The 15,702-nt window shown below is 45.7% G+C and overlaps 2 protein-coding genes and 1 pseudogene across 18 annotated transcripts in view; 2 read left to right on the plus strand and 1 right to left on the minus strand.

Annotated features, from left to right (window-relative positions):
• LOC144576510 (zinc finger protein 724-like) overlaps window positions 1–3,545 on the plus strand; it is a 28,739-nt gene extending 25,194 nt beyond the window's left edge. Inside the window, exon 3 of the mRNA XM_078362081.1 lies at window positions 149–3,545. Coding sequence (XP_078218207.1) covers window positions 149–252 — 104 coding nt within the window. The 3' untranslated portion in view covers window positions 253–3,545. The remainder of the gene's footprint in view (window positions 1–148) is intronic.
• The window catches only part of LOC100410798 (uncharacterized), a 43,277-nt gene continuing 27,722 nt past the window's right edge, over window positions 148–15,702 (plus strand). For all 16 annotated transcript variants that reach the window (XM_078361986.1, XM_078361976.1, XM_078361979.1 and 13 more), the window contains exon 1: window positions 148–244. The gene's annotated coding sequence lies outside the window, so the exon portion shown is untranslated. The remainder of the gene's footprint in view (window positions 245–15,702) is intronic.
• Window positions 5,211–12,099, minus strand: LOC100404537 (ADP/ATP translocase 3 pseudogene; annotated as a pseudogene). The gene has a single exon (XR_013531316.1). The product of XR_013531316.1 is annotated as an ADP/ATP translocase 3 pseudogene (transcript).

The following is a 15,702-nucleotide window of genomic DNA, read 5'->3' on the forward strand; positions in this document are numbered from 1 at the left end:
ATACTTGGAAAATTCTTTTATAAATTAGTGTTTGGGGATTAATTTACTAGAATATTCTATTATATCCTCTTTACGGAACACATTACTAAATTGGTAATTTCAGAATATAAGCAAGATTTATTAATATTCCTTATTTTTAATAAAACAGGTATTGCTGTCTCTAAGCCAGGCCTGATCACCTGTCTAGAGAAAGAAAAAGAGCCCTGGAATATGAAGCGACATGGGATGATGGATGAACCCCCGGGTAGGTGAGAGTGAACACAACAGACAACATGGATGAGAGGTCCCAAGGCCAAAAACAAAGCCAGTCCTTACAATGTGATAGTTTCGGAAAAGCTGTGTTTTAAAAAATTTTTGGCCTGGCACAATGGCTCAGGCCTATAATCCCAGTATGTTGGGAGCCTGAGATGGGTGAATTACCTGAGGTCAAGTTTGAGACCAGCCTGGCCAACATGGTAAAACCCCATCTCCACTGAAAATACAAACATTAGCTGGGCATGGTGTCACATGCCTGCAATCCTAGCTGCTTAGGAGGCTGAGGCAGGAGATTTGCTTGAACCCAGGAGGCGTAGGTTGCAGTGAGCCAAAATCACACCATTGCACTGCAGTCTGGACAACAAGAGTGAAACTCCATCTCAAAAAACAAACAGAAAACACCTGTCTTAGTGTCTGCCCTCAGAGCAAAGTCCTGAAGAATATTCATTCTGTCAACAAATAAAATGGGAATTACAACTACCCAAGCCCTTGTAACAAGCCAACTAAAGGTGGACCCTAGTGCAGACCCAACAGCCTGTGACCAAGCTACACCCTGTCTCCACTACAAACCCAGAGGGCATCCCATCACTCTGGGGCCCAAGAAGAGAAGATCCTTACCTCCCGAATCCAGATTGTAAAAACTTGAAGAGATGTTTGCTTCTTCAAATTCGCAGACACCAATGCCAAACTGTGCTGTGCCTATTGTTAATACCTCTAATTTAATATAGCACTGGAAGTGTGTGGCATAAAAATTAGTCAAAACAAGGCCGGGCGCGGTGGCTCACGCCTATAATCTCAGCACTTTGGGAGGCCGAGGCGGGTGGATCACGAGGTCAAGAGATCGAGACCATCCTGGTCAACGAGGTGAAACCCCGTCTCTACTAAAAATACAAAAATTAGCTGGGCATGGTGGTGTGTGCCTGTACTCCCAGCTACTTGGGAGGCTGAGGCAGGAGAATTGCTTGAACCCAGAAGGTGGAGGTTGCGGTGAGCCAAGATCGCGTCATTGCACTCCAGCCTGGGTAACAACAGCAAAACTCCGTCTCAAAAAAAAAAAAAAAAAGTTAGTCAAAACAATAGAAAATACACTGGCCACAGTGGCTCACACCTGCAATCCTAGCTACTTGGGAGACCGAGGCAGGGAGAATTACTTGAACCCAGGAGGCAGAGGTTGCAGTGAGCCAAGATCGTGCTATTGCATTCCAGGCTGGGTGCAGAGCAAGACTATGTCTCCAAAAAAAAAAAAAAGTGATTGAAATTGAAAACAAATGAGTAGCCGGGCGCGGAGGCTCATGCCTATAATCCCAGCACTTTGGGAGGCCGAGGCAGGTGGATCACGAGGTCAAGAGATCGAAACCTTCCTGGTCAACAAGGTGAAACCCCGTGTCTACTAAAAATACAAAAAATTATCTGGGCATAGTCACGTGTGCCTGTAATTCCAGCTACTCAGGGGGCTGAGGCAGGAGAATTGCCTGAACCCAGGAGGCGGAGGTTGCGGTGAGCTGACGTCTCACCATTGCACTCCAGCCTGGGTAAAGAAGAGCGAAACTCCGTCTCAAAAAAAAAGAAAGAAAGAAAACAAATGAGTAAAAAGTTGTTGTTTGTAAATCATGTAATCTTATATTGTACATTAAAACCTGTATAAAGTAATAAATGCCCTCAGTATATTAGCAACATATAAAATTAACATACCAGTTACGGTTCCATAGACTTAACATATCTGATAGGAGAGAGAAAGAAAACAATCTAATTTACAATAGCATTAAAATAATTAAATTTCTGAAAACAAATTTAACCAAGGAGGTAAAAACTTTTTACAATGAAAGAAATTAGAAAAGACATAAATTTTAAAGTATTTCATGTCTATGGATTGAAAGAATATTTTTAAAGTGCCATATTATTTAAAGTGATCTATAGATTCAGTGAATTCCCAATGAAAATTTCAGTGTTTTCTTTTCCCACAGAAATGGAAAAATGCAGTTTTACAATTTACATGAAACTACAATAAACTTTGAATAGCGGAAGCTTTATGACCAAGGCTTGTGACCAAAGCAGTCTGAGGAAAAACAGCAAAGCAAAAGAACATCATACTTTATAGTGTCAAACTATATTTCAAGACTATAGTAATAGAAACGTGGTGGAATGTGCAGAGAAATTAGCAAACACCACTGGAACAGAAACCACTACTCAAACAAAACCATTTCAGACATGATGCAAAAATAGAACCTAAAAACTAGTTTAGCAGAGAGTTTCTCAATATTAGGCAGATTTATGTGTCCCCAAAGCAGTGAAAAAGCAGTCAGATTATGCTATATATCATATGCAATGAGGAGCACTTTGGCTCTCGCTGTAAGCTTGAACAAACTTCACTGAGGGGAAAGTAGAACCCTTAAAAAATTTAAAAGCATAAGACAAGATGCCTCCATGTGAGAGGAAAAATTTTTTTGTTGGGGGACGAAGTCTCACTTTGTCACCCAGGCTGGAGTGTAGTGATGTGATCTTGGTTCACTGCAACCTCTGCCTCCTGGATTCAAGCAATTCTCTTGACTCAGCCTTTCACGTAGCTGGGACTACAGGCGTGCCACCCCCATGCCTGGCTAAGTTTTGTATTTTTAATAGAGATGAGATTTCGCCATGTTGGCCAGGCTGGTCTCAAACTCCTGACCTCGTGACCCACCCTCCTCAGCCTTCCAAAGTGCTAGAATTACAGGTGTGAGCCACCACGCCCGGGCTATTTTTTATTTTTATTTATTTTTTTGAGATGGAGTCTCGTTCTGTTGCCCAGGCTGGAGTACAGTGGTGCGATCTTGGCTTACCATAACCACCTCCGCCTCCTCCCAGGTTCAAGCGATTCTCCTGCCTCAGCCTCCTGAGTAGCTGGGATTACAGGTGCATACCACCACCTCAACTAATTTTCAAATTTCCAATATTATTTTTTATCTTTTCTGTATTGGATGTTCATGGCAATTTTGTGGAAGATCATATACAATAGGGTTTATTTCTGGACTTTATTCTTTCATCTGTTTATCTGTCTTCTTATTGGTACCATATTGTTTTTGCTATAGTAGCTTTTAATATGTTTTCAAATAAAAAACTATAATGCCTCTCTATTCTTTTTCATGGGTGTTTGGGTATAGTTTATAATCACATTTAAAAGTTTTAAACAATATTTCTATTAAAAACTGCTATTGGGATTGTTTAGGGATTATATTAAATTTGTTTATCATTATATGTTGAACTGACGTATTTGAAAAATTTTTTGAACCTGAGTAATAAAATGTTGAAGAGTGTGTTTTATTTTCATATATTTTTTGATTTTCCAGTTTTGCTTTTAGTTCCTAGTTTTATTTAGTTGTGGCTAGAAAACACAGAGCATGTCATTTTGATCTTTTAAAATTTATTTATTGTTTTGAGACAGGATTTTACTCTGTCACCCAGGTTGATATGCAGTGGCATTATTTTGGCTTAATGCAGCCTCAACCTCCTGGGTCAAGTGATCCTGAGTAGCTGAGTCTACAGACATGTGGTACCATGTCTGGCTAGTGCAGTTTTAAATTATTAGTAGGGATAGGATTTCACTGTGTTGCCCAGGCTGGTCTCAAACTTCTGGCTCCAAGAAATCCTTCCTCCTTGGTTTCCAAAGTGTTGAGATTATAGGCATGAGCCACTGCACCCAGCCAATGTTCCTCAAGTTAATATGACTTGATATGTGGCCCAACAGAATACACCAGGTCCAAATAAGAACATTTTGCTTTTGATGAGAGAATCTCTTGCTTTCAACTGGAAAGTTTTGTATGAGTCTCTTAAGCCAAGTTGTTCCATAATACGGTTTGAATGTTTATGTTCTCCAAATCTGTGGCTGGCTCATTTCATTTCACATCGTATTATTGAGCTTTATCTTTATGGTTATTAGAATATTTCCTGCTTTCTCAAACTTGGGTGATATTTTAGTATATTTATATTTCAAATTATATCTACTGAATAATTGGCTGACAAATTATCATCGGTTCAATCTATTGGCTTTAGTAACAATGTTACAGTAATGATGGGTATGCAAATGGCTCTTCATATGATCATATATGTGTACGTTTATGTGCTGGATTCTTTTTTTTGAGACGAAGTTTCGCTGTTGTTACCCAGACTAGAGTGCAATGGCGCGATCTCGGCTCACCGCAACCTCCGCCTTTTGGGTTCAAGCAATTCTCCTGCCTCAGCCTCCCGAGTAGCTGGGACTACAGGCGTGCACCACCATGCCCAGCTAATTTTTGTATTTTTAGTAGAGATGGGGTTTCACCTTGTTGACCAGGATGGTCTCGATCTCTTGACCTTGTGATCTACCCGCCTTGGCCTCCCAAAGTGCTGGGATTATAGACGTGAGCCACTGTACCCGGCCATGTGCTGGATTCTATATGATTAGTCTACTTTTTCACCTTGACATGCCAATTTGTTTTAATTCTGTAGCTTTTTTTTTTTTTTTTGAGACAGAGTATCGCTGTTGTTACCTGGGCTGGAGTGCAATGGCACGATCTCAGCTCACCGCAACCTCCGCCTCCTGGGTTCAGGCAATACTCCTGCCTCAGCCTCCCGAGTAACTGGGACTACAGGCGTGAACCACCATGCCCAGCTAGTTTTTATATTTTTAGTAGAGACGGGTTTTCACCATGTTGAGCAGGATGGGCTCAATCTCTTCACCTTGTGATCCACCCGCCTCGGCCTCCCAAAGTGCTGGGATTATAGGCTTGAGCCACCGTGCCCGGCCTTTTTTTTTTTTTCTTAATAAAGACGGGGTTTCGCCATGTTGGTCAGGCTGGTCTTGAACTCCTGACCTCAGCTGATCCGCCCTCCTTGGCCTCCAAAGTACTTGGATTACAGGCGTGAGCCACCATGCCCGGCCTCTTTTTTTTTTTTTTTTTTTTTTTTTTAAATAAGATGGAGTTTCACCATAATGGCCAGGCTGGTCGTGAACTCCTGACCTCAGGTAATCCACCCATCGCCTCCCAAAGTGCTAGGATTACAGGCGTGAGCCACCGTGCCCGGCCTTAATTCTGTAGCTTTGTAACGTATTTTGAAATCAAGAACTGTAATTCATCCAACATTATTCCTTTCTTAAAGATCGTTGGGTACTTTGTTGTCTCTTGATATTTCATATACTTTGGGAGTGACCGTTTCTGTTTCTTCAAGAGTGCAATGAGAAATTTGGAAAACATTGCATTGAATCTGTAAATTTACATTGAGTAGTATGATTATCTTCACACCATTAGTTATTTAAACCTTTGAACTAAATATGCTCAAGAGTGTGTTGCTTAATTTCTTATCTCTCTCTTGTTTTTGAGACAGAGTCCTGCTCTGTCACCCAGGCAGGAGTGCAGTGCCATGATCTTGGCTCACTGCAACCTAATTTCTATATGTTGGTGAATGTTTCAGTTTTTTATTTTATTGTTGTATACTCTCATTCAATTTTGGTCATAGAAAGTAATCCATAATATTTCAGTTTTTAAAAATTTGTTAAGACTTCTTTTTTGGCCTAACAGGTGATCTAGCAAGAAAAATTTGAATGAGCATTTGAGAAGGGTGTGTATCCTGATGATGTTTAGGAGTATTCTCTGTAACTCTGTTAGGAATAACAGTTTTATACTACCTTCAATTCCTCTCTTCCCTTATTAATGTTCTTTCTTGTCTTACTATTATTACAGGAAGTGGGTACTGAAATATCCGGCTATGATTATATTGCTTTCTATGTGTTTCTTTTTTTTTTGAGACCGAGTTTCCCTGTTGTTACCCAGGCTGGAGTGCAATGGCACGATCTTGGCTCACTGCAACCTCCGCCTCCTGGGTTCAAGCAATTCTCCCGCCTCAGCCTCCTGAGTAGCTGGGATTAAAGGCGCGTGCCACATGCCCAGTTAATTTTTTGTATTTTTAGTAGAGGCAGTGTCCACAGCTAGGGGCAGCGCCATTCCTTCCGCCAAAGCGCAGGTGGTGAACCAAGTACCAACCGGAAGTCTGTCTGTCTCACTGCACCAGGCCAAATTAATCTAGGATTGGAAGATCCTTCATCATAGCCTGCTCTTCCTCCATCTGTTTCTGGTTCCACTTAATTAGGTTATCTAGGGAACCTTTTAGTAGAGAAACCGCTTCACACTGCCCACCCCCCGCCCCCCTCGAGCCAAACTGCTTTAGAAGGAAAACAAGTGGACCTCCGTCCCTCAGCAGGAAGACCCCGTCAGGAAGCCCCAACGTGAAATGCCCGTTTGGCCGAGGGACTAAGGGGTACTCCTTCGGAAGGGACGCCCCGCGCCTGCTCGGGCTGTCCAGCCGGGTGGAGGCTACGAACATGCAAACCAAGGTTGGCCTGCGGGCAGAACCCACCAAGAAACATGCCAGCCAGGGCAGGGACGAGCAGGAGGGGTTTGATAACCCGAGAGACGAGTGGGAAAGCAGGAAGGGTGGGAGTAAAGCAAGGCAAACAAAAGGGAGGAGGGAAGAGGTCCAGGGGCACCAACACCACAGTCCCCACGTAAAGGACAAGTGTCCCCTCCCGTCCGTCTGGGTCTGAGGGCGGTCGCCCTCGGGCCGGGGAGGGGCGCTGCTGGCCTCGTCTGGGTGCGGCCCGGAGCACCGAGCAGCTGTGCTGGGATTACCCATCAGCTGCTCCCGGTCCAGGCCCCGCGGTGCCCCGGACGCTCCGCGAAGCCAAGTGCGAGGGTTACCCCGGGCGGCAGGTCAGAGGCTGGGGACTATCCACGAAGGGCACGTGGGCCGGAGCTCACCTTGGCCAAGGCGCGGCGGACGCTGGGCTAGCTAGATGAGGGGCGGCGAAGCCGCGAAGGGAGGGCAGCGGCCTCTGAGCCTTCCTCAGGAGGCCGGGCGCTCCCCAGCCCTGTCTCCTCCCTCTTCCTGCCCCAGACTCCCCCGACCCGGGGATCCCGGCTCTCGCTCCCGGACCCGCCTCGCGGCGGCCTCGTCTGCCCCAGACAGAGCATTCTTGTAAACTTCTCTTCAGTAGGAACGGTCCCGCTCTCGGATATTTCAGGGCATCCCCACCCTGGGCCTGCCCCTCCTTTCGGGTTTGGTTTTAGAAAGTGGGCGACTGTAGAAATCAAAGAACCCAGCCATCCTGCGGATGGGGCACGCTGGCGCAGAACCAGAGGTACCTGCTCTGTGGGCACCTACGGGTCTAGGAATTATTTTCTAGATGACCTTGCAGGGAGTGGCACGGGGAGTCCTATCAACCTCAGAGGCACTAGGATTTGGTTGTTCTCAGATTAGCCCTAGGAGGTCCATCCGGGGTCTCGGCTGCCTGTCCCAGGTCGGGGCGGTGGGGGGGGGGACCCAGCACCTCCCCAGCAGCCGGGCTCCCCGCCCTGCCGGGCCCTCGAGGTGCCAGAGAGAGGGTGTGATTTGGCTTGTCAGCTCCCAGAGGCGTCACAAACCCTCTGTTGAACAGGGGATTTTCTGCTCCTTGTGTGGCTTCACTTGACCAATAGTTCAGTTTCAGTGTGGCTAATGTTAAAAACTGGCTTGGCGTGGTGGTTCACACCTGTAATCCCAACACTTTGGGAGGCCAAGGGCGGGCAGATCACTTGAGGTCAGGAGTTCGAGACTAGCCTTGCCAAAATGGTGAAACCTTGTCTCTACTGATACAAAAAGTTGTTGGGAAAGGTGGTGCGCTCCTGATATCCCAGGAGACTGAGACATGAGAATCGCTTGAACCTGGGAGAGGGAGGTTGCAGTGAGGTGAGGTCACGCCACTTAACTCCAGCCTGGGTGTCAGAGTGACTCCGTCTCAAAAAAAAAAAAAAAAAAGTTTAAAACTAAGTTTCCAAGGCATTATGCTTTGGTCCTTAAAAGTCCTTTAGAAGAATTTTCTGGAATGAATTTAGAGAAAACCTAAGTGTTTCCTAGGGGATGCTTACCTACTCCTCGCCCCTCCCCCACCTCCTTTTATTTGAATTGCGATTTAGGGTTAAATACAAACTACTAGCACTGTTGGTGGAAAAGAGCCCAGTCCCAAACTCTGGGGGTTTCCTTTGTTCCCAGGGGAGGCCTTGGAAAGAATGAGCAGACTTGGGGAATCCTCCAAGTGCCACCTCTGACTAATCTTGGCTGTTCCCAGGAAAACCTAACTTGGATTTCAGCTATTGCTTTTCCTGCAGCCTGGTGCTGACTATTCAAGTGGACAGCTTGTCTTCTAGGATCTTGCTGTATACAGTATTTCCCAGTCCCCAGGTCACAGTCATCAGTGGAGGAAATCTTGGATCTCTTTTGTCACAGGGATTGGAATGCTACTGGGTTTGGAATAGGAATGCCTGGGTTTGCATACCCCTACTCATCTGATTTCTTCATCTAGTCCACAGACCTTAAAAGCGCTTTAGTGTATGTGCATACGCCTGGGAATTCAGGGATTAAGGAATCAGTCTCTTCCCTCCAAGAGCTTGGGAGTTAGATAAGCAAACAATGTAAATTTAGTGTGCTCAGTGAATGGTAGAGGATACTATCAGATACTAGGAGAACACTGAGGAGGGGCTTTCAAGTTTCCTTGGAGTGGTCACAATAATTCTTGCAGGATGCAACATTGGTAGAAATTAAAAAATAATAACACTTATTAGAACTTTAAAATCTGTACAAAGATTCTATCCTTAGAAGGCTTGGAAAACATACGAATGTATAAAATGTGATTTATAAAAACATGAACCAAAGGTCAATATTTTCCTATTTCTTTCTAGTCTTTTTATGTATATATGACAAATATTTACATAATTCTGATTATACTGGTTATAAAATTGAGTACAGTCATTTACTGCATAACAGTGTTTGAGCCAACAATGGATCATGTATACAGCAGTGGTCCCTCAAGGTTATAATAGAGCTAAAAAACTCCTTTTGCCTAGTGACCTCGTAGCCGTCTAATGCAGTACTCATGTGCTTGTGGTGATGCTGGTGTGAACACACTGCTGCACCGCCGGTTGTGTAAAAATACAGCACGTACCGCTTATGTGTAGAAAACAGTACTTGAGAATGGTAATAAATGACTTACTGCTTTATGGATTTGCTATACTTGTCATCATTATTTTAGAGTGTACTCCTTCTACTTATTAAAAAAGACAGTAAAACTTAACAAAAAGTTTTAAAAACAGCCTCAGGCAGCTCTTTCAGGAGGTTTTCCAGAAGGAGGCACTGTTACCATAGGAGATATGTGTTTAATTGCCCTGAAGGACCTTTCAGTGGGGCAAGATGTAGAAGTGAAAGCAGACCTAGGCTACGATGTGCGTTGGTGTCTTAGTTTTTCGTGTATGTGTCTTAGTTTTAAACAGAAAAGTTAAAAAGTAGAATAAATAATTTGAAAAATAGAAAATATTTTCTACAGCTGTACAATGCGTGCTTTAGGCTAGGTGTTATTACAGAAGAGTCAAACGTTTAAAGAATTTACAAGTTTGTAACACATTTGCAGTAATCTAAGGTTAATTTATTATTATTTTGGTTTTCTTTGAGACAGGGGCTCCCTCTGTCGCCCAGGCTAGGGCATAGTGGTGTGATCTCGGGCTCACTGTAAGCTCTACCTCCCTGGTTCAAGCGCTTCTTGTCCCTCAGCCACTCGAGTAGCTGGGATTACAAGCACGTGCCACAATGCCTGGATAATTTTTGTATGTTTAGTAGAGACGGGGTTTCACCATTTTGGTCCGGCTGCTGTTGAACTCTTGGCCTCAGGTGATCCGCCCGTCCTGGCTTCCCAAAGTGCTGGGATTGCAGGCATGAGCCACTGTATCCGACCAGCTTAATTTATTATTGATAAAGAAAAACGGTTTTAAATATAGTATAGTCTTAAGTGTACAGTGTTTCTAAATTCCACAGTAGTGTCCTAGGCCCTGACATTCCCTCATCACTCACTCACTGACTCACCCAGAACAACCTCCAGCCCTGCAAGCTCCATTGATGGTAAGTGTGCTATGTGGGTGCAGCATTTTTAATCTTTTATGCCATATTTTTACCACTTTTTTTATGTTTAGGTACACAAATACTTAGCATTGTGTTACATTTGTGTACAGTATATACCATACAGCCTAGTTGTGTAGTAGGCTCCACCACCGAGGTTTTCACAAGTACGTTCTATGATGATTGCAGGATGAAATCGCCTAAGGACACATTTCTCAGAATGTAATGTCATCATTAAGTGACACATGATTGTTTCTATTTTTGTCCCAAATTCTTTCCTTTTGTTCTTACTCTTTTCTGTTATTAAATATTTATCAAGAGCACGAATATTTATTAATTTACTCATTCTTTTCAATTTTTTATTTAACAAGTAACTATTCAACTATAGTGTACTGTGGCTTCTCTTTTCTCTCTTCTCCAGTCTACCTGCAGCACTCGGAGGCCCTAGGGGGTGCATCTCCAGGAGGATGCTGCAGGGTTTCTAAAACATTGTGCTAAGTACTGAGGATACAGTGGTGAAAATGGTCAACACATCTTATGATTCCTGTCCTCATGTGGCTTCTTTTTTTTTTTTTTTACAAACAGAAGACATGGTTCTCTTGTTTTAAATAAATAGTTAAACACGATTTGGGTCCTACAAGCATCTGGACTGCAGGTCTGAGCACTGGAGTGTCTCACCCGGGGCCCGAGAGGAAGCCATGGTTCCCTCCCCCCGTGATCAAGACATGGAATCGGGCATGGATGGCTGGATCACGGTGTGCCCCCTTTTCTAGAACCTTCCCTGGCTGTCTGCAGGCAGGATCCGGCTGGGAAAGAGACTGGAATTTCTGGAAGGTTGATGGTCCGCTCGGTTGAGGATTCTACGTGGTTGTGTTGGGGTGTGTGTGTGTGCGTGTGTGTATGTGTGCGTGTGACGCCGCACCCTTAGATGACCTTCTTCAGCTCGTCTTACAGGACCAGCACGAAGGCGCCCCCCATGCCGCGGAGGACGTTGGACCAGGCACCCTTGAAGAAGGCCTTGCCCCCCTCGTCTCTGAAGATCTTCCGCCAACAGTCGACGGTGCCCGTGTACATTATGTCAGCTCCTTTGCGGCCTGACTGCATAATCATGCGCCGGCGCACCGTGTCGAAGGGGTAGGAGACCACGCAGGCCACAGCCCTCACCATCTGCGCGATCATCCAGCTCACCACGATGTGCGTGTTCTTGGGGTCGGGCAGCATGCCCTTGGCCGTGTCGTAGACGCCGAAGTAGGCGGCGCGGTAGATGATGATGCCCTGCACGGAGACGCTGAAGCCCTGGTACAGGCCGCGGACGCCGTCGGACTTGGTGATCTTCACCAGGCAGTCTCCCAGGCCGCGGAACTCGCGCTCCGTGCCCGACTTGCCCACGTCGGCGGCCAGGCGGGTTCTGGCGAAATCCAGGGGGTACACGAAGCAGAGGGAAGTGGCGCCGGCCGCCCAGCCGGAGGCCAGGTTGCCCGCAAAGTACCGCCAGAACTGCGTGTGCTTGTCCACGCCCCCCAGGAAGATCTGCTTGTACTTATCCTTGAAGGCGAAGTTGAGGGCTTGCGTGGGGAAGTAGCGGATGACGTTGGCCAGGTTGCCCCTCCAGAAGGACAGCACGCCCTGCTCCTTGGGGATGCGGACGATGCAGTCCACGATGCCCTTGTACTGCTTGTCCGCGGCGGTCTGCTTGCTGGCGTGCTGGACCTGCAGCAGCAGTTTGACCCGCTCAATCGGGGCCACGGCCGTCTTGGAGATGGCGGCGGCGATGCCTCCGGCGAGGAAGTCCTTGGCAAAGGAGATGGCCTGTTCCGTCATGGTGGCGGGGCGGGCAGCGGAGCGGGTGGACAGACGGAGAGCGGGCGAGGAGAGTCAAGGGAGGGTGTCTCTGGATCAGCCCTGCCGCCGCCCCTCATGTGGCTTCTTAATGATTCTATGTCTATGTATTGGCAGGTCCATAAAGCCTCAAGTATCAGCCATGCTTACAATCTCTCTAGGAAAAGGGGTCCCATGCACTTCTTTTTCCTGGAAGTAGTTATACCTTCTCAACCACATGCATACAATGAAGCCCGCTCGGCTTCCCTAGTGAGAACTGACTGCACCAGGGACCAGCGCCTGAGCCTGAGCTGCCCAGCAAGGACACTGTCCTCGCAGGAGAGTAGCCAACTGAATGGCCATTGGAGGAATGAGAGCAGAGGCTCCATCCATCTGGTCTCTGAAATGATGAGAAGGCGTTGTTGAACTCCTCCACGAGGCCTGAGATATGTTCCAATGTACAAAATGCTGGGAGCTGGAGAGAGCGATCCACTATTGAAGCAGTATTGGGTATTTTACCACTTCTCCATGTGGCACAGCCACAAAATCCTGTTATTTTGTGGTTTTAAAAAACAAACTTTTTTCTGTTTGTGGCCATGCTAGTATTTTTAGCAGCACATTTGAAAGGATTAATTTGCATGTATAGTAATTACACTGTGATACTGTTGACACTCAGCATAGTGTCATTGTTTGAATAGAACTATTTACTGCCCTGTGCTCTCTTAGATACTCATGAAGCAAAGTTCTCACAGGTCTTAGCAAATGCATAGTCTTGTTTCTTGGTGTGTATCAAGCTGTGGCCTGTATCACATGGAAACCTGTGAAAACTCAACTCAGCATTCCTGTCTCAGCAAAAAGTTTTTGCTGGCAATCTAAAAAGGAAGACAAACCAACCCATATATGGCTGTGTTAGTAGCCCCTGAATAGGGAAGTACTATAATTTGTTAAACATTTTCCATGTTTTTCAAGCATTTAGGTTGTTTCTAATTTTGTACTGTGAAAACGAACTGTATATCAAAGACTATTTTTGAAAAAATATTTCTGCCCACACGTTTGTTTGCTTAGGCTATATTTCTATCAGGAGCTGTTTTTTCATGTATTTATGTGGATTTTAAGGGACTAGTAGGAATAAGCCCCATTCTGTGGGGGCAGACAGGAGGGGAAGGCATGTGTCGGATGGAACTGTGAGATAGTGTGTCTGTGCCAGGAACTGCCTGCAGTTCTGCATGAGGAGAGTGCAGCGTCTTTCAGAACCTTGAATGGGGATGAGTCTTGAAAGGAGGTGCCTTAGATATTCTGCTACGGAATTTCCTATTTCCCCTGGTACTAGGAGCCACTGAAGAATGTGAAAAAGGGCATTATTAACTGCATGGCTCTGGGCGATTCATTTCACCAGTATGAACCTGGGTCTCTACCTGTCTTCTGGGGCGAGGGAAAAGACTGAATCATCTAGTGAACATGAAGGCGTCCAGCTCAGAAAGCAGCAGCTTCTGGAGGGCAGATCCCCACCTCCTCTGTGTGATTTCCCACTCTGTGGAGGGGCCATTTGAAGGAAGCCAAGCGGGGCTCTTCTGTGGCCCAGGGTTTCTAGTGTGTGTGATTTGTGAATGCCTTTGAGCAGACTTCTCTTTAGGGGACTGGGAGGACTCCACCGGGGCTGTGCTTGCTGTGCTGACATACCTCTTAGAGCTGCAAAAGCTGAAGGACTGCACGTTTTTTATTTTTATTTTTAGACATAGGAGAGCTCTTAGACTAGGGTTGAAAACCATCTGTGTTCTATAGGTGAGCTGCAAATTCTAACACTTAGAATCTATCAAATATTTACTGAGTACCTACATTCCCTGCATGTTATGGGGTCCAGGAGATATGTCAATGACTGAGGCAGACAAATATCTGCACTCACAGACCTTACATTATAGGGGAAAATGATGCAGGGAAGCCCCAAAGTGGAGCTTAGCCACTGGGTTCTTGGCTTTCCCCAGGAAATTCAAGGGCAAGCCGAAGGTAGAAGAAAACAGCTTTAGTGAAGAGGCGGTGTTACGGCTCCATGACTGTTCCTGCAGAGCAGCGCTACCCCGTAGGCAGAGAGCAGTAGCTCAGGGGAGTTTTGCAGTCATATTTCTATAACCCACTTTTAATTGCATACAGATTAAGGGGTGGTTTATGCAGAAATTTCTAGGGAAAGCAGTAGTAACTTTTGGGTCATTGGGTCATTGCCATGGAAAGGAGTGATAACTGCCTGGGTGTTGCCATGGCAATGGTAAATTGACCTGTCTGATTGAAAGTCGCTTTTGCCCAAGCCTTGTTTTAGCTAGTCCTCAATCTGGTCTGGTGTCTGAGCTCTGCCTCTGGTGTCAGGTCCCACCTCCTGCCTCAGGAAGGCAAATAAAATAGAAATAGGGGGGAAATGAAACTAATAGAAAAATTCGGTACATTTGTAATGAGTTCCATCATGGGAAATGAAGAATCTGAGTAAGAGAATTGAAAAACCCATTCTAGGAAGGAAACCAGGAAAGGCTGTTCTGAGAAGGGAATACTTAAACCCAGACTTAGAGGAAGAAGAGAAACTATGGTTGCAAATAAAGGGGGCGTGGGCGGAAATATTTCAAGGGGAGGGAAGAGCCCATGTAAAGACCCAGAGATGGGGAGAAGCTGGGTCTGACAAAGGAATTGAAAAACCGCCAGTGTGTCTGAAGCGAAGTGGGTGTGGCATGGGATGAGGATGAGAGGAAGTACAACTAAGCTTCCGGGATCTGGGTAACACTTTTTGTTAGCAATGGAAAAAATAAAAACTATGGAGTTTCAGACAGGCTTGGGAGCAAATTACATTTTCTCTGCCGCTCATTGGCTGTGTGATCTTGGACATTTCCTTTCCCAAGGAGGAGGCAACTTACTCTGCACCTTCAGTGAAGTGATCAGGCAGAATGGAACAGCAGCATGTCTGAATCCCAGTGTTTGGCACTGGGGGAGAATTCTGCAGGTCATGAGCAGCCTGCCCATCATGGGCTGTGGTCTGCCAGTCTGATAAGCTGCATTTCCCCTTTCTGTGTTGAAACTTGAGAGCAAGTGGTGTTCCAGGCAAAAATTCAGATGCTGTGTCAAAGGGAAACAGTTACTGAAGCCACAGATACTCTTTGTTCATTGATGATACTAGAATCTGGCTGGGGAGGGCTGAGACCCACAGAAATTGGACTCTGGGACCCCAGTGACTCAAACCCCTTGTGAAATGCTGGCTGCTTGGTATGAACTGATGGCTCAACAGTATTAGCAGCAGCTAGCTGTGGAGTTTCTGGGCAGTTCTGTCGGCTGGAAGCTGGGGAGGCTGCCGTAAGGCTGTCTGGATAATATTTAAAATGGACAATTTACTGGGAAAGGGTGTGTCCTTGCTTTGTAGCTAATGCTGTGGGGACCTCTGGTGGCCACAGTGGGAGTAGCTCAGCAGTGGGGTTTGCTTTCTCTTAAGTGCCCCAGGCAGGAAGCCTTGGCTGGAAAACAGAGGACTGAATGTGGGGCAGGAAAGATGACCCAGTTGGCTTGAGATGGAGGCTGTGATTTAGGTTGACACCCCACCCCATTTTCTCTTGCTTTTGATAGCATTTGTCTGGGCTTGAGCAGTGAGAAAAGTAATGCTCTGTGTACAAGATGTTAAAAAAATAAATAAATAAAAAGATGAAAATAGAGATCTTAAGTTGAATTAGT

The sequence above is a fragment of the Callithrix jacchus genome, chromosome 22, assembly GCF_049354715.1.
Source record: "Callithrix jacchus isolate 240 chromosome 22, calJac240_pri, whole genome shotgun sequence".
Classification (NCBI taxonomy): Eukaryota; Metazoa; Chordata; class Mammalia; order Primates; family Cebidae; genus Callithrix; species Callithrix jacchus.